Here is a 17,888-nt window from a genome sequence, read left to right as displayed (position 1 = left end):
AGGTTTAAATGTCAAATAATCCTTACCTTCCTATCCTGTACATTGAAGCAAGCATTATTGATTCCCTCAAATCCCAAAATGCGTAGGTGATCACGGATGTTCAAAAGGCTCCAATGCTTACTTGCTTGGACAATCTCTACCCCCACATTAGGTAGACCTATAGAGAGATATATAGGCTCTACAACCTCCTCTTGAGCTTGTAAGGGTATCCATGCACCCTTTTTCCTCTCATACACCGCTCGTAATAGAAACGAGTACACAAAGTGATACGAGCTTGCAAGAATCGAAAGGAGACACTGGAATGCACTACATTGCACCTGAAATTCTCTCCTTTGTGCTCCCCCTCCACAATGTCCCACCCTTGGCTAAGCACATTGACAATCTCTTCATATCCTACCACCTTGTACATGTACATTATTGTTGCCATTCGTGTGCAATTAATGGCCCAAAACATATGGGAAAACACATGCACAAGACATGCCCAGCTAAGACCAACTGATATTGAGGCCTTTGTGTACTTTAAAGAAGAATGTAAACTTTTGCTTTAAGAGAAACAATAGTCCAAACATCAGGCATTGGCCATTCAGCACTAGAGAGGGAAGGAGAGGGGACTTCTTCAAGCTTATCAAACCTGTTGACCTGTGCCGAGACTACATATTTGTGGGTGTAGAAGAAAATCTTTCAACTAGCAAGGTTAGAAGGGACACTGTTAGAGAATACACCATCCCCCCAATGTGCATGTGTACGGCATAGAATGTTCCTGTTAGGCTCCTTATGGGCTGCTCTCCTCAATGATGTTGGAAGGAAAAATATCTGGAAATGAGGAAACTGTCAAATAAAGTTGAAAAGAGTAGTTCAAATACCATGTACACTAACATACTAAAGTGAAAGCATACAGTTGCAAGGGAAATGAGGACTATGACGATCTGGGCTCAAAGAAATTTTCAATGCGGAGTACACATGTTGCACTAGGGCCAGCAATGCATCATGCCTTGTTTTCTTGAATCCTTGTAAAACGCCCCTTCCAATGGTGCTCAACCACATCTCAATGTGGAACTCGAGCGGTCCAGTGGCACTAAGCTGCAAATACACCCAATCTTGATTTTGAAATTATTTTTCAACCCAAGTACCATTTTCATCCCTGGGATTGTGCATGAGCAGAACCCCAACCTCGTCCCTTGGCCTTCTCCTCGACAAAGATGCACTACCATCCATAGTGTGTTTTGCTAGAAAGATTTTAGGGGAGAGAGAGAAAGAAAGAAGGTTGCACAGTACAGATTAGAGGTTGGTGGGGAGAGGGAGGTAGATGTGTGTGTGAGGAGATTTGAATGTTTACACGCATACGTGGTAGAGATAGAGAAGGCTATAAGAGGATGATGTTAGAGAGAAGAATAACGTGTAGCGAGAGAAATCTGAGGTGAAAAAAGAAGGTTTTTGATATAATATGGTTTGGGTTGGGTTTTGAGAGGAAAAAATGCACTTTTATTTTCTTTTAAATTCCTATTCCACAAATGTAGTAATGGAGGAGACAAGCCTAGTTACCCCCTACTTTTGGAGGAGACCAAATGTGCACACTCCTCTCTTCCTATTGGTCAATTGCTAATGAAGGCCATTAGTTAAGGGCCCAAAAGATGTCTAAAGGTTTCCTAATGGTAACGCCTATCCGGCATCCGATGGTGGTGAAAATTTGTGAGGTGTGGAGCAGGAGCCTCTTGTACCCGCTCGTAAAGTTTCACCACCATTGGACATCGTATGATGATGATTCCCCACCCAAAATCACTTTTTATTGCATAGGGAACCCTTAGGGGGGTCACTCAATAAATATTTAAGCGTAGCACCTGGGTTTTAACAGAGGGATTTTTTTAAATCTTTTTTAACACATTTTTTACATTTAAAAGGGCACCATTTATTAAAGGGGGTAGTCACAGGTTGAATGGAAAAAGGATGTGTTTTATTCATGGAGAATTCACAGATAAGGGGTTTTTAAAACAAGCCTTGAACACACGTGAATAGAGAATTTACATACAATGAACCCCTTGAGAGGGAACCCTTTAGGCACTATGTGAAAAAATAGAGGATGGCAACACACCTTCCTGCCCCATCCGACATCTGATGGTGGTGAAACTTTGCGAGTGCTAGGATAGGAGCCCCACGGACCCGCTCGCAAAGTTTAACCACCATCAGATGTTGTGTGATAATGACGCCCCACCCAAACCCGCTATTTTTTGCATAGGGGGCCCCTTGGGCACTATGAAAAAAATAGCAGGTGGCAACATAACATCCCACCCATCCAACATACGATGGTGGTGAAACTTTGAAACTTGCGGGGTAGGAGCCCCGTGGACCCGCACACAAAGTTTCACCACCATTGGACATCATATGATAACTTTGCAAGGTGCACGATAGGAGACCCATGGACCTGCTCGGAAAGTCGCACCACCATGGAGAACGTTGTAAGAAAATGATGCCCCACCAAAACCCACTATTTTATACATAGGGGATCCCTTGGGCACTATGTGAAAAAATAGCGGCAGGTAACACGTCCCGCCCATCCGTGCATCCGATGGTGGTGAAACTTTGGGAGTGCGGAGTAGGAGCCGCTTGGACCTAATCACAAAATTTCACCCACCATCGGATGCCGTATGATAATGATGCCCCACCCAAACCTGCATAGGGGACCCTTTGGGCACTATGTGAAAAAATTATGGGTGGCAAGACACCATCTTGCCCATCTGCCGTCCGATGGTGGTGAAACTTTGCGATACGAGTAGCGGGGCGTAGGAGCCCTTTGAACCTACTCGCAAAGTTTCACCACCATCGAACATCGTATGATAATGATGCAGCAATAAAAAACCCAATATTTTTTGCATTGGGGACTATGTGAAAAAATAGTGGGTGGCAACATACCTTCCCGCCGATCAGGTGTGGCGACAGATGGTGGTGAAACTTTGCAACTAGAGGGGTAGGATCCCTATGGATCTTCTCAAAAATTTTCACCACCATCGGACATCCTATGATAATGACGCCCCACTGAAACCTGCTTCTTTTTTAATAGGGGACCCTTTGGGCACTATGTGAAAAAATAGCGGGTGGCAACACACCGTCCCGCCCATCTGGTGTGCGATAGTGGTGAAACATTGCAAATAGTGGGGTAGCAGCCTTGTGAACCCGCTCGTAAAGTTTCACCACCATCATACATCATATGATAATGATTCCCCACCCAAACCCGCTATTTTTTCCATAGGGGACCTTTTGGGCACGGGTTTGATTTTTTTGCGAGCTTTATTTGGCGAGCTTTTTGGAGATAAGATAGTTTTATGTGAGCTTGTAAGAAAAATGATACATTTTGGTGAGCTTTCATATAGTAAGTATTTATGAAAGAGAAATAAATACATTCACATACATACATACATATATACATGTATATTCTCAAACACACCTACCTACCTACCTACCTGCCTGCCTACCTACCTACCTGCCTACCTGCCTGCCTACCTACCTACCTAAATACATTCACATACATACATACATATATACATGTATATTCTCAAACACACCTACCTACCTACCTACCTACCTACCTGCCTACCTACCTACCTACCTACCTACCTGCCTCCCTACCTACCTTCCTACATATATACATACATACATGCATGCATACATACATACATACCTACATACCTACCTTCCTACATATAAACACACATTTTATGTCCAAGAAACTTAAATATAGGCACAAAAATACCTATCTATGTACCTTTCTTCCAATGTTTATTTCAACACAAGTAAAAACAAGTATACCCGGCTCATGTTTTCTTACAAAAATTTTGAGTTCACATTTCCTTACAAGAAGATATCTGGTTGGTATAACTCCTTTACCATAGCGTCGCAAGCTACCTACAATAAGACTTTAGAGTACGTGACAGTATACTCCATCCCAAAGCAAGACAAAAATAATATTGGTTCAAATTTTGTTACAAAAAGATTGACTTCACATTTCCTTACAAGCTTAAGTAAGCACAAACATGGAAGGCTTGATTAAAGCTTAAGTAGGCACAAACATGAGACGCTTGATTAAAGCTTAAGTATAGGCACAAACAGGCTTGATTAAAGCTTAAGTATAAGCACAAACATCCTTGCTTCGAGGACGTGATAGTATATTGTCCACTTCCTCTGGTGATAGTGTCGGTTGATGCATTACCATATCCTCATTCTTATGTAATCCCAAAACTCGCAAGAAGACAAAATAGATATGCTTACATGCAACGTAAGACTTTCCTCTAGATTCTCTTTGCATGAAATCAGGACATGTACACCAAGGTTGTACCTTGATGTGTATAAAATAATCCTCTCCACTCTCACATGCCAAATGAAAAATAGAGTAGGGGGATGGCTGCATTGCACTCTCATTAAGGACTGTCGCTGTCATGGCCTCGGCACTACCAATCCTCTTTTCTGCTTCTTTGGAAATCCAATGCCTCCACTTGGTTGATCTCTTTGTATTCTGTGTAGCATCATGTGGCCTCTTGTCACTTTCTTTGTTGCCCGCTGCTTGTGTGGACGTTTCTCCCACCCCCCGACACAAAAGGTTCTTCATGAGTAACATCTAACTTGAACCCTGCCTTTACTAATTTATCTACCTCTTGGCTGGTTATGTTGGTCCCAACATCCACTTTCCACATATCTGGGTATGATGGCTTGTATATTATGTTTGGATCTACATGCCATGTGTGTGAAACATCTGAAGGACAAAACCACATCATTTGAGCCTTTGGCCCTCCCGGACCAGGATGTCGTCGCTCTGAGTAGAAGCTAGGGGCAACAACTCCAATAGAGCTTCCCTGTATGAATGAGTTGCACTTAAGTCTTCCATCAATACCTCCCAAACATTTGACTTTTGAGTTCAATGGGGTTCGTCTAATGGCCCACATTGTGCGTCCAACGGCCTCTTCCTTTACATGCATTTGTCCTCCGCTCATTGTGCCATAATGTTGTTTAGGCTCTTCATGTCCGACATCTTTGTTTCCTCCAGTCATTGGACTTTTTGGTCCTCCCCTTGAAGCGGGACTTGCTGCACTGTTTGTTCTAGATCTATCTCCAAAACTTACTCTTCTTGCTGTTCCCCGATTTTGACGATGTCTGCTCTGCATGACATAACCTGGACGATGTGAGCATTGGTCTACTTCCGTTGTCCTCACCCTCTTCCGTTGAATAGTCTCCTTATCCCCATGTAGAGGCCTTGATTCCTCATACATAGGAGTATTAGCTACTGTTTCATGGACCATGCGAGCCACTTGTGGTGGTGTCAGTCTTGACCTTGCTGCTACCCTGTCCAGCAACTTGCTCAAGCTTGGTCCTGATAAGAAACGTGGAGGAGAGGCACTCACAAAATACAAGAAAAATATCTTGCTTATTAAGTTGCTTATACATACAACTAGGCCTTGCTCTTATGCAAAATGCCTCATGGCCTCACCTTTAAATAGGTGAACAAGTGGACCTCAAGTCCATTCACACTCACACCCTTCTCTCACCCTTCTACTCAACCTTAGTCTCTTAATACCCCCCCTCAATACCAACTATGGAAGGATGGAATAGGTGGTATTGGACATAAGATGCCTTTATAACATTAGGCGTACAAGGCTTGGAATATAGGTGTGGTTATCTAGGATTTACAAAAGTGTTCCTAGAGCCTTAGAGGCTAATACATTGTTGCCATCTAAGTCTTTAATTTGTTGTCGATGAAGATGTACACCTCAATGATGGTGCACCCCACTCTTTGTGTTTGCTTGGCTTCTTGTAGATGACATGCTTGAGACATCCATGCCTTTGCTTCCACCATATGCTTTCCACCTTGACCATTCTCACACAATGATCATGACAAGGCTGCCACCCTTGCTTAAGTGGTTTGCTTTTAGATGGTCCTCCAACATGCTTTATGCTTCCTTGAATACCATATCTCCTCCATGAGTAATGAGGTAGATTTAAATGGGGAAGGGAAAGGGAGGGTCTTACCACTTGCCTTATGCATTGGTCAAGGGCAGTGTCTACTCCACAATTACAATAGCTTTTATGCATGTTAGTTAAATGATACCCTTTAGGGTTTGAAGTTACAAGCTTAATGAGTAATTGGTTGAGGTAAATACTCAAACAAATAAGGATTATCATCTTTGGCTCAAGAAGGAGAGGACATGGCTCATAATGTTGCCAATGCCTCTTACAAAAGTAATGCCAAAAAATGCTTAAAATCATGACAACCAATAAGGTAGAGCATTTAGGGATTCTATGCTCATTGTTACAACTCATCTTATACGATGAAAAATCAGAATATGCAGCGGAATGAAGTGCCTTGGGCTTGGGAAACGAGAGCATACGGCTTATGGCTTGCCTATGCCTCTTACAAACAAGGGCCTCAAGGGTAATACACATAAACATTGAAGATGAGCACTTAATGTACATGTGCCCACCTTTAAGAACACTCAAAAATCTGAGTTTTATGATAAAAAACCAGAATTCTTCAACCTCTTTAGCTTATGAGGTGAAGACAATTGGTTCATGGTTGCACCATTGCTCTTTGGAAGAAGCGGTTGATGATGAAGACTTGAAATGTAGCACTTAATGTGTGTGCCCGGCCTCCATGTTGATGAAGAAGAGCCTCCTTAATGTAGATGATCTCCTTCTTTGATGGTTAAGACCACCTTAGTGTTGAGCAACACTTTAGTTGATGATTAATATCACCATTTGTGTGTATAAAACACAATTAGTGCTAAAAAGCACATTTTTAGTGTAAAATAACACTTATTTTGGTGATTAACTCACCATTAGTATTTAATAACACTATGAATGTTTAGAAATACTTTAAGATAACCTCCCTTTGCTGGATTAACAGAGTGATTAGTGTTAAACAACACAATTAGTGCTTAGAAGCACACTTTAATCACTTTGATTGCTTAAAAACTTGGTGTTGATGTTGAAGCTTGACGGGCATGAGGTTTATGGCTACCTCATGTAGATGGAAAACACTTCAAAATCAAGATTAGGACCAGCAATACTAATACACTCTCACACTTGAGTGATTAGTAGAAGGGAGAGATGATTAGAGAGAGCAAAACCCAAAAAACAAGCTTTAATGGAGAGCTTGAGGTAAGAAAATGAACCCACGCCTGGTCTTTTGCTTCCAGCCGACGAATGCGTGGACGGTTGGAGCTCTTGTCAGAGCTGTGTGTCCTCCACTCAATGGGCTACCATAGCCCTAAGATGGCTTGGCTTATTGTGGCCTATAGTCGTCTAATTTCTGTACGACCAGTGCTGCAGCAGGCGGCGAACTCAGTAAACAATGCCGCGACGGAGAGTGGAAATTCTCAGAAATCGACTGTACGAATTAGTTTGCCGGCAGCTCCTCTACATCTCCCGTGAAGAAAACGTGGAGAGATATGCCCTCTACAAGCTTGTGGAAGGCCTCCAATGGCTGTAGGTTGAGCTCCACACAAGAAAGATGAGGAAAAAGTGGATATTTTTGACCTATTCTCTACACCACAAAGTTTGAACTCACCTAAGCTCTAGATACCAAGATAAGAAACGTGGTGCTTATGATAGATCAAGTGTGTGGAGGAGAGGCACTCACAAAATACAAGAAAAATATCTTGCTTATTAAGTTGCTTATACATACAACTAGGCCTTGCTCTTATGCAAAATGCCTCATGGCCTCACCTTTAAATAGGTGAACAAGTGGACCTCAAGTCCATTCACACTCACACCCTTCTCTCACCCTTCTACTCAACCTTAGTCTCTTAATAGGTCCCTCACCTTTGTGCTTCCCCATCTGATATGCATATTGCTTTGCACTTTGTAGTAAAGCGTTTGCCATATCTGAAATGCACGCATCATACAAGCTAACCTTTTCCTTGTATCCTTCACCAGCAAGCCAACTCCCATGTACACTTTCAGATAAGTTTGTTTGAGGGGTTTGTGCTAAATCCACCGAGCTTAAGACCACCTGCACACAAGAGGTTTCATACAAGAATTCATAAAATTGACTCCAATGCAAATGCATCCATACAACATATCAGTTCTCTATAAAATTTCTCACCCTTGACATGAGGTTGCCCCAATGTGCTATTCGTACTTCCCACCAACTCATCCACGTATCCATCACTGATAGTTTTCCCTCATGAACATGTCCATTTCTCCACCACTCACGAATCTCTTTACTTTTTAAGAAAGCTGACTCCTTATTGGTTGCCAATCTCCATTCTTCACACAAGTCAATATGGTGTTGTCGACTTTCTGCCTTCACGCATTGTTTAGCATGCTTCATCAAACTTTGTTTCCAATGGAATAAGCACGTTCGCTCCCTGTCCTCCATAATGTTGTGCGGACCCCCATTGAAAACGGTCCTAACTGCACACCAATTAGACCCTGCTTCATCAGCCATAAACCCATAGAAGTGTGCGGGTGCATAACCGCATTGCTCCATTGTGCTATTCAGCGTTTCCCAAAATAGTACTTGGCTTTTTGTATCCTCCTCCTTCATTTCGCATGTGGCAATTGTCAGTCAGCTCTTGAACACTATAAGATTTTGGAGATAATTTTTTCAGTCAGCTATCATTCAAGGTTAATGAAAGAAATGAAAAAATTGGAGTACGTAGTCTCACCTTGGGTCGTAAACATGACAAGCCATTGTTGACCAACTAAAAACTCGATGAGTGTGATCAAACAAAACCCAGGATTTTGACAAGTCACCTCCACTGTCACACCGCATGCGATTCACCAAGTCCACGCCTGATGCTGGTCCTCGCAAAGACATCTTAAAGACATAACATTTGTCATCAGGGCCACCTTGTCCTGGGAAACGGCTACCTTGTATAAATGAATAGCGAGATCTTCTCTGTATAAGAAGGATGCTATCAAAGCCCTCTCCTGCTGGCATCAATTTTCTTTTCTCCTGGGATACAATGCGTCTAAACCTAAAAAACATAATTTCACAATAAAGAGAGGACCGAATGTAGAAAAATACTTCCAAATATAATTAAGTTATAGAGTGAATACTCACCTCTGGTTTTCCACAAGAGGACTCAACTCCTCCAAAAAATTGCAGAGCTCATGATCCCCAATACTTGTAGGTAGCTCATCATTTTGATTCATCATGGAGGAAAATAGCATATCCTTCACAATATCCATCTGTATTTTTCGAGGACCAGCACTTCTCTGGGTTTTTAGCACTTGAGAAACAAACATTTTCACGCGCTCCAACATTGACCTTGAAGTTCCTGGCTGAACTGGATGTTCATGCAGCCCAGTGTGGAGCATCATTCTTGTAATAGTTGTGTCACGAGGCATTACGTAATACACAATACATCTACACACTTGCACACAATGTGCAGTTTTGCGACAAAAGTGACAAACTATTTTAGATTTCTCATCCTCTGTCAAAAGTCCAATTGCAATCTTTTTTGTCAGATGTCCATGAAAGAAGGTGTTGTTATACCTTTTATTGTTCAAGTAAAAAGGACAGTTGAGTCTATGGCACTCCAAAGTACCAACACAATAGCTAATACGCACGGTACAACTTACAGACATGTTTGATGTTACTGGACGTGTCCATAGGTGACCATCATATTTTTGCTCCATTCCATCCATATTTCCTATTTTGCCATATGTTGGTGGAAACTCTAGGATGGAATCACCATCATAATGTCTTGGCACCTCCTGGACTTGGATGACTCGAGTAACTTTTTCCAACAATGAACGCAGAAGAGAAGGTTGCTCCTTCTTACGAAGAACCGAAAGTATACTCTCTGAAGCAATACATTCATCTTCAGAGATCTTATGCTTTGAACCTTTTCGATTGCTTGTGCCTTCACCTGGTTGCAAAATAGTTGCTGAGCCATTCAAGTCACTCTCAGAGGAGGAGCTCAAGATATGAACATCGGTGTTTTGTATCCCTAATTCTTTATCCACTGAACTCTCCAAATGTCGGACATCTTGGGCAATGTCGTCAGCACTAGAATCAAGACTATCAGCAGCACAAAGAGGACTACATTGTAGCATATATGTTTTACTTCGAGAAATATCTATGAGATAGTTTTTATTGCCCTCCATATCATAATGAGCGATGATTTCCTGTAGGCTTCCATCGGTCCTAGTAGCTTTCACTCCAGAAAGGGCGTGTGAAGAAGGCAAAAACCCTTGTAGATATCCGTGAGACTGACAAGCGTGGTCTGGTGGAGAAGTATTAAAGTTTGAGATTTTTTGCTACAGCCATCAAGCTCCCACTCAAAGGTAACAGTGTGCTCCGTAGGGAAGGCAATATGAAGATGCAGAAAGGACAGGAGAGACGAAAATGTGAAACAGAAAGGACAGGAGAGACGAAAATGTGGAATGAAAATATAAAAACGAAGGAACAGGTGGAGCAATCACGATTGAGAATGAAGGAGGTTGAAATGATAAAACAAGGTGGAGCAATCACGGTTGAGAATGTAGGTGGTTGAAATGATAAAACAAGGTGGAGCAATCACGATTGAGAATGACCACGATAAAATTTTTTAATAAAAAATATACAAATGTATATGTATCTACAAATATATAAAAAAATACACAAATATAAACATTTATTGATTCTAAGTGTTATTTTAATAAAAGGCTTATCTCTTTGTAAATACACACACACACATGTTTATATTTATATTATTATATTGTATATATTCTAGGCTAAGAACCCCGGATGGGGATATATGTAAATACACATACACACACGTTTATATTTATATTAATATATTGTATATATTCTAGGCTAAGAATCCCCCGACGAGGATATATGTATTTTAGTGTGTGTGTGTATTTACAAAGAGACTAGTCTTTTACTTATTTTAGGATATACAAATATATTAGATTATATATCTAGTAGGCTACACACACACCACACACATTTATTAACATCAATATATATATACATATTTAAATAGCCTAAACTATAAAATGTACGTGTGTACAATAAAACACATAGAGCCTAATACATTTTTAGACATTTATTAACATCAATATATATATACATATTTAAATAGCCTAAACTATAAAATGTACGTGTGTACAATAAAACACATAGAGCTTAATACATTTTGACATATATATATGTGTGTGTATATGTATCTATTTTTAGGCTAAGTATGTTTTAGGCCACACACACATATGTGGTGCTTAGTTTAAAGGGTACACGAAGAAATTTAGCATAGACCATCCCCAGGCTCTGCCGGGGGAGTGGACTTGCTGGAAGAGAGGCCATGGAGGTGGAGCCGGTGGCGTTTGAAGAGGTGGAGCCGGTGGCGTTCAACTTTCCAAATTTACCATCTCTGCCGTCTCATTGCCAAGTGAAGCCATCATTGAACAATGCATGCTTGAAGTGATAAGCATGTTCATGGGTGAGCATAAGGAATTTGAAGATCTACATTTACAAAATATTCCACACATTGGCTACTTTCCTCGAAGGTTTCAATGAAGTAAAGAGCTCATGGGGGTGGCACATCTATCTTCAAAATGAATTTCGGAGATTAGCATTCGATTTTGCCATCGACCGGACTCAGGAAAATCTATGACTACTATAAGCATCTCTCCATACCTTCCACCCCATCATCAAAGGACATTCAAGGAGTGTTTCATGGTCGAATTTTTCCAGTGCAGCATGTCAATTTTTTTTAGTAAATCCTCCACTTCAACATGAGGCCATCCAAAACTTCTTGCACTCACACTGCTCGTCGTGTATAGTAACGCTTCCGAGTGAGAAATCTAGACAATTGTAATCTCCACCCACCCTAGCTTAGATATTTCATGTTGTATATGGCCAAAGGCCCATTGTTGTAATGAAAGTCGGCCATGTAAGTCTTGTATATGTAAAGAGGACACGTGTGGGTGGATAAACAAAGCCCAGTTGTATATAACTGACTTATGAGGGTGTCTAAGGTCACTTCTCATAATAGACGGTGCTATTGAGCTCAAGCTTTGGAGATCCTTCCTTCTTGATTGTCTAGTTCTCTTCTTAATTCTTGCATGATTCTATGTTTATGTTTATCTTTGGCTATGGAATCTTGTTGAGTTACTTTCTTGCATATGTGAGTGCTTGAGTGTGGTGTTTTCTTGATGTCAGCTTGCTTGATTCTTGCTTGAGATCAACAGGATAAGGAGAGAGAGAGAGAGAGAGAGAGAGATGGAGTGAGTAGAGAGGAAGCTTGTTAGCTTCTCCCTCACGTGCGATTAGATTATGGATGTCCAAGCATTGGTTTGGTAGAGTCGTGTAAGTCCCATTTGAATGGTGCATTTCTTGTACGCATTTATCATTGCTTGAACATATGGCACAATGAATTTGAGCTCACATTTGGCTATGGATCATCGTAATGATGATGACGAAGAAATGGGCAGACGAGTTCGGGTGCATTTCTCAGTAGTAAGGCTTGCATAATGGTTCTTGCACCTGCACGTCCTTCTACGCTTATATCATGGTCCTCTCGGACGAAACACCAGTCCTCTCGGACGAAACACTGCAATGGGTTTGCATCACTGCCACCATGAACAGCCAATATATATTAGCTCCTTCAATGGCTCTTGTATTAAGCTAGGAAGCTCAGGTTTATTGGTTTCTCCTCAAATGTGCACTCTAACCAGAAGAGCCCATTGCAACTCTAGCTCTTCAATATAATCCGTGGCTTCACTTCATGTCTATGCTATTCTCTCTCTCCCCACACACACACACACTAGTAGGAGATGTTTGTGTGTGAGGTTGATGTTTTCCTATATACATGAAGTAGGGTTTATGTGTGATTCAGCTAAAACTTTTTGCTACTCAGGGCAAAAGAAAGGAAGATGGCTCCAAGAAAAGCAGGAAAACAACAGGCAAAGACTAAGAAAGGTATATGATGTGAATAGCCAAGATTCTATTGAGATTATGTTTTATTGTTTTAGATATGCTTACTTGGGCTTGGTGTGTGTTTCTTATAGACAACAGGGGATACTCACTAAGATCTGGGCGTGTTTGTTTGACTCTTAGCGAGGAAGCTCAATCACGGACACCTTTGTCCTCACATGTATCTCCTGTTAGAGAGGAAACAGAAGCGCATAATTCTCTTGGTCATGAGGAAGAAGTGCTTGTGTTGGAGAACGAAATGAGCTCACCTCCTCCAACTCACACGGAGATTCCTGAATCTAGTACTGGTCAAGGGGAGACCCATAGAAGGCTTCTTGGAAAATCTATTGAATTGGGATTGCTTGGTGATGTATTCACTAAGTTTTTTGTGCAACGCAATTCCTCTACCCCATTGGTCCCTTTATGGAGGCTGATTCCAAATGAATCCATCCGTACAGTTTCTACCCAGCTTGAGGTGTTTCGTGATTCTTTTGACTGCCATGGTTATGTCGAAGCATCTCCTCCTTTTTTAGTTTCACTTACACGTCCAGGAAGCTCTATGTATTTCACGGTCACACAAATAGACTTGCAAGAATGGGGACCAAACTGGGTGGTACAACATGACCGATTTGAGGATGAAATCAGAGGAACTGAGTGGGAGGATCTCAGTGGTAAGAAGTTTCTTGTATGGGATGGCAATCATCGTGTGAAGGCATGGATGTCTCGAGTGCGCGAAGGTATGTTCTTTTGAATGTCATAGAGTGATTTTATGCAACATTAAAAGTAATATATTGTAATATCTTTATTTTGCTTTCTCTAGCTTGGTCTCATAGCCCCTCACGCCATGTCCGGGTCAAATGTCAATTTTTGGTTGTGGACAAGAAGCAAGAAGGAGAATTGCTATTGGCTTTGCGATCTCAAAATGAGTAAGTGATCTCTCTCTACTTAATTATGGACATTGTGAAGTCATAGTTAAGTTCTTAGCTCATTGTGACTCTTTACAACACAGATTGGTGCGCACTAGTGTGACACCCACATTGTCACATGAGATCTTCATGTTTCAACGATTTGGAATGGCGGACAAATCATCCATATTGGACTACCTAGGTGAAGACGTAAGGAGGTGGGCTTTAATGGAGCTTAGTTTGGAGCGACGAAGTGGAGAGTAATGGTACAATGCTCCAGCTACAATCTTGGCACAGCTTGTGTGGAAGGTAGTGTTTGCATTTCCCAATATCATTAATAAATGGATTATCAATGTTTTTTAATCGTGTGAGTGATAATGAGTCCTTTTCGTTATACGTAGACACCGTTTGAAAATGCGGTGAAGCAAGCTATATCATGCATTGATAGACATGCCATGGGGTTGCAAGAATATGAGACAAAATGTGAGAAAGCCAGACGTGGTGTAGAGCAAACATTTCGAGATAGAGCGTACAAGATGCTCATAATTGCAAACCCATCCAATGGTGATGCATTCTTTCAACTCGTATATAACTATGATTGGTCCAAGAAGGGATTGGTTGCTCTGACCAAAGAAAAGCTCTACACAGTCGCCATATCTCGGATTTCAACTCAAAGGTATGTCACATGTCAATAAACCTCCCTTAACATAAACTAACCTTAATATCTAATCTCTTATGGGTTTGGTATGATGCTGAAATAGGAAGACGGAATTGCTTCAAATGCTTATGACCGGGAGGGCAAAGGACAAGGTAATTTAAGAGATGTTTGGGGATAACAAAAAGACGTTGCTGCATATGAAGAAAGAGTTGTATTGGAAAGAGCTAATAGGGGAGGCAGACTCTATTTTGGAGGGTTTATTGGTATATGATGATGTTATCTACATCCCACCATTTATGCAATGGGTGCAAGAGGAGCGATTGAAACACATACCATGGGCCTTCCATGAGGTGTGGGCAAAGATTGGAAAAGTAAAGGAAGGCCAAAAGCAACCTGAGGTGGAGAATGCCACAAAGAGGGTTGTCTATAGGTATATATCTTCCAATGCCATTACATTTTTGTAGAAAATACATATACGCTTTTAAAAAAATATTTTAGTACTGTTTGTTTTATTTTGGACATGTAGGTGGGTGCAGCTACTCATTGGCCAAGGTCTAATGGACGAAGAGACGGAAGCAATCAAAGAATGGGTAGATCCAAATTCCTCGGAAACAATGTATCCGAAGGAATGGGTTGAGAGAGGGGTTTCTGATTGGGAATTTAAGAGATGTCCTTGGTGGTTGGACTATCCTCTAAATCATGTGCCTCCAAGTGAGAAGCTCCTAGAAAAAGGTACTTTTTTGCTTTCTACTAAATTATATGCATGTAAATGTAAATGTATATATTTATGTAAACCTTCCTACCTATACATATGTAAACTATCCATATGCATATACATATTAGATACATATACATACAGATATATACATATACAAATACATATGTATATACATATGTATATATACATATGCATACATAAATACATACCTACGTACATACACTAAATTCCTACATACATACAAAGTTCATGTTACATTTAAGAATTGGCATGTTAGATTTTAAAGAAACATTGTTAAGTTTTGATATATACATACCTACATACATATACATATAAATAGATACATATACCTACATACATATACATACACATACATATACATAGACACATGCCTACATACATATACATAGATACATACCTACATACATATACATATACATATGCATATACACATACACATACATGTACATATACATATACATAGATACATATACATCTACATACATATACATATACAAAAAGGTATGGGGATTTTTACCTTTTTACTAATTATCTTGATCTATTTCTTGAAGAATGTAAGAATTGCCAATCTGAGCTTGAAAGAGAGCCCCCAACTCAAGAAGACTCTAGAATACCTTCCCCACAGCCAACAATCTTGACCCAGTCTCCAGTAGTTGGATCCTCGCGCGTGGCCCCAAAACCATCCACACCACTGTCACGAGTGCCACAATCACACCAAGAGCATACATCTACATCATCTCAAGTGCAACGTGAGAGGCGAACAAAGAGACGTCTTGACATTATGCATGATGTTCAAGAGGGAGACCCCACAAATGAAAATCAAGAGAGAGACCCTCCAGAGCATCTTCAAGAGGGGGAGGTGTCAGGACAACGTGACATCATGGACATGACTAGTAAGAGTACTTTCCATTGCAAATTTATTTTGAGAAGTGTGTGCTTTCGAAATGCATCTCATTTTTTGTCTTGTTTACTTGCAGGTGAGAGATGTTTTTCACACATATTGCTGGTAGACATCCACACTCTTTCGGAGGGCTCAGATAGGTAAAAAGAATAATTTCACCATATAATTAGTTTTCCAAGTTGTACTTACCAAAACCAAACATCATAAATCTTTTATGTAGTGTGGAAGAATTCTTGATGAAGATTCCCAAGGCTCTATCTCATAGAGGTGCTCCCTCAGATACAGTGGCTCGCCTCGTATGGGCTGACTTTCCTACAGGTTTACAAGTTGTTGATGTAGATACAGATGGGTGTCCCTCATGGAATCAAGTTTCTTCATCATTGATACGTGCCACACTCAGTTTTGTTGGTTTGTTTGTGGCTGATGAGGGTTGGTTTGTGTGTTTGAGTCTAATGGATCAACTTCCTAAAATATATTCCATGGGAAAGAAAGTTGGATTGGTCATGCATCGAACAATGTCTGTTCATGTGGAATCAAGTTATTTGTATGACAATGGAGAACGGGTAAGTCATGATCTCTAAAATATTTCCCTTTGTGTATACATGTTATGTGGTATGGATATCCAAACATAATGTTTTCTCGTTATGGTAGGTGGATACATTGGCGCTTAGTATGTTCTATCGAGTAAATTGCCATGTCCCTATTATTGATCGTGAGGCTGGGCAAAATGTTTCAAAGAAGTTATTCAACGCTCAACGAAATTTCATTTTTGAGAAGAATAAGAAGCATCCATTCCAACGCACAATGGTCTTGGAGCGCTACATTCGAGGTGGTGCAGAAAGATCTCCTATGTTCTTTAGGTGAGACAATTTTCATTCTGGTCATTTTCATAGCTACTTTTTCAAAATACTTAGATGCACGTTTATGATTGTATTTCATTGTAGGTGGCTAGTGGAGACCTTCTCAAGTGAAGGAGATAGTGTCTTGGACGTTTTTGCGGGATGTGGAGGCTTGGGACGTGCATGCCAAGAGTTAAAAAGGCACTATATGGGGATAGAGAATGACATGGAGGTAGCCAAAGCATGTCTGGGAGATTTCTCATTAGGTCGGGATGACATGTAGAAGAATGCTATAATTAGAATGCTATAATTTGTGGATCAAAAGACTTTGTATTCGAGATTGTCATGGTTTGGAAGTTTAAAGATCGATATATACATTTTTGATCTTTAAAAGATTGTGTTTTATATTTAAGTAAGTAAGAAAGTATGTATGTATGGAATGTATGTATATATGTTAGTGCTGCATAGGTGGCTCTTGTATATATGTATGTATATGTATATGTATATGTATGAGGTGTATGAATTTAGGTAGATATATGTATATATATAATTATATCAATAAGTATGATGTGGATCAAAGACTTTGTAATCGAGATTTTCATGGTTTGGAACTTTACAGATCGATATATATATTTTTTATCTTTAAAGGATTGTTTTTTTTCCTTTAAGTAAGTAAGAAAGTATGTATGTATGTATGTATGTATATATGTTAGTATGTATGTAGGTAGCTCTTGCATGTATGTATGTATATGTATATTTTGTATGTGTATATGTATGAGGTGCATGAATTTAGTTACATATATGAATATATGTAATTATATCAATAAGTATGATGTGGATCAAAAGATTGAAATTTATATTGTTGATCTTTCAAAGCTTGTTATTTATATGTAAGTAAGTTCTTGGTCCTTTACAAAGCTCATAGTAAGTTCATGGTCCTTTGCAAAGCTCGGACTC

At 40.2% G+C, this 17,888-nt stretch overlaps 2 protein-coding genes across 2 annotated transcripts; both read left to right on the top strand.

The window, feature by feature from the left end:
* Nucleotides 1–12,843: 12,843 nt before the first annotated feature.
* LOC147636154 (uncharacterized) lies at nucleotides 12,844–14,058 on the top strand. Its single transcript, XM_086802087.1, has 5 exons — nucleotides 12,844–12,895; nucleotides 12,985–13,364; nucleotides 13,524–13,626; nucleotides 13,710–13,815; nucleotides 13,899–14,058. Exons 1-5 carry the CDS (start codon nucleotides 12,850–12,852, stop codon nucleotides 14,056–14,058), a joined length of 795 nt encoding a protein of 264 aa, XP_086658213.1. The 5' UTR covers nucleotides 12,844–12,849.
* Nucleotides 14,059–14,080: 22 nt separating this feature from the next.
* LOC147636153 (uncharacterized) lies at nucleotides 14,081–17,308 on the top strand. Its single transcript, XM_086801102.1, has 10 exons — nucleotides 14,081–14,103; nucleotides 14,243–14,470; nucleotides 14,556–14,606; nucleotides 14,760–14,882; nucleotides 14,979–15,184; nucleotides 15,743–16,084; nucleotides 16,169–16,232; nucleotides 16,313–16,655; nucleotides 16,744–16,952; nucleotides 17,037–17,308. The coding sequence occupies exons 2-10, from the start codon at nucleotides 14,250–14,252 to the stop codon at nucleotides 17,212–17,214; spliced, it is 1,737 nt and encodes a 578-aa protein (XP_086657228.1). The 5' UTR covers nucleotides 14,081–14,103; nucleotides 14,243–14,249; the 3' UTR covers nucleotides 17,215–17,308.
* The last annotated feature ends 580 nt before the right edge of the window (nucleotides 17,309–17,888 follow it).

This window comes from Cibotium barometz, chromosome 8 (assembly GCF_041138505.1).
Source record: "Cibotium barometz isolate CiBa-2024 chromosome 8, ASM4113850v1, whole genome shotgun sequence".
NCBI lineage: Eukaryota > Viridiplantae > Streptophyta > Polypodiopsida > Cyatheales > Cibotiaceae > Cibotium > Cibotium barometz.
Note: the sequence above shows the minus strand (reverse complement) of the source record. Positions and strands in the feature narration are given on the sequence as shown.

What these genes read in the sequence shown, in the direction of transcription:
- LOC147636154 (XM_086802087.1), top strand. Translation starts at nt 12,850, where the DNA reads ATGGCTCCAAGAAAAGCAGGAAAACAACAGGCAAAGACTAAGAAAG. An exon ending in CAGTTTCTACCCAGCTTGAG is followed by an intron (nt 13,365 to 13,523) that starts GTGTTTCGTGAT and finishes GACCGATTTGAG; the next exon opens with GATGAAATCAGAGGAACTGA. An exon ending in GATGTCTCGAGTGCGCGAAG is followed by an intron (nt 13,627 to 13,709) that starts GTATGTTCTTTT and finishes TGCTTTCTCTAG; the next exon opens with CTTGGTCTCATAGCCCCTCA.
- LOC147636153 (XM_086801102.1), top strand. Translation starts at nt 14,250, where the DNA reads ATGGGGTTGCAAGAATATGAGACAAAATGTGAGAAAGCCAGACGTGGT. An exon ending in CTTTCGGAGGGCTCAGATAG is followed by an intron (nt 16,233 to 16,312) that starts GTAAAAAGAATA and finishes TCTTTTATGTAG; the next exon opens with TGTGGAAGAATTCTTGATGA. An exon ending in TGTATGACAATGGAGAACGG is followed by an intron (nt 16,656 to 16,743) that starts GTAAGTCATGAT and finishes TCGTTATGGTAG; the next exon opens with GTGGATACATTGGCGCTTAG.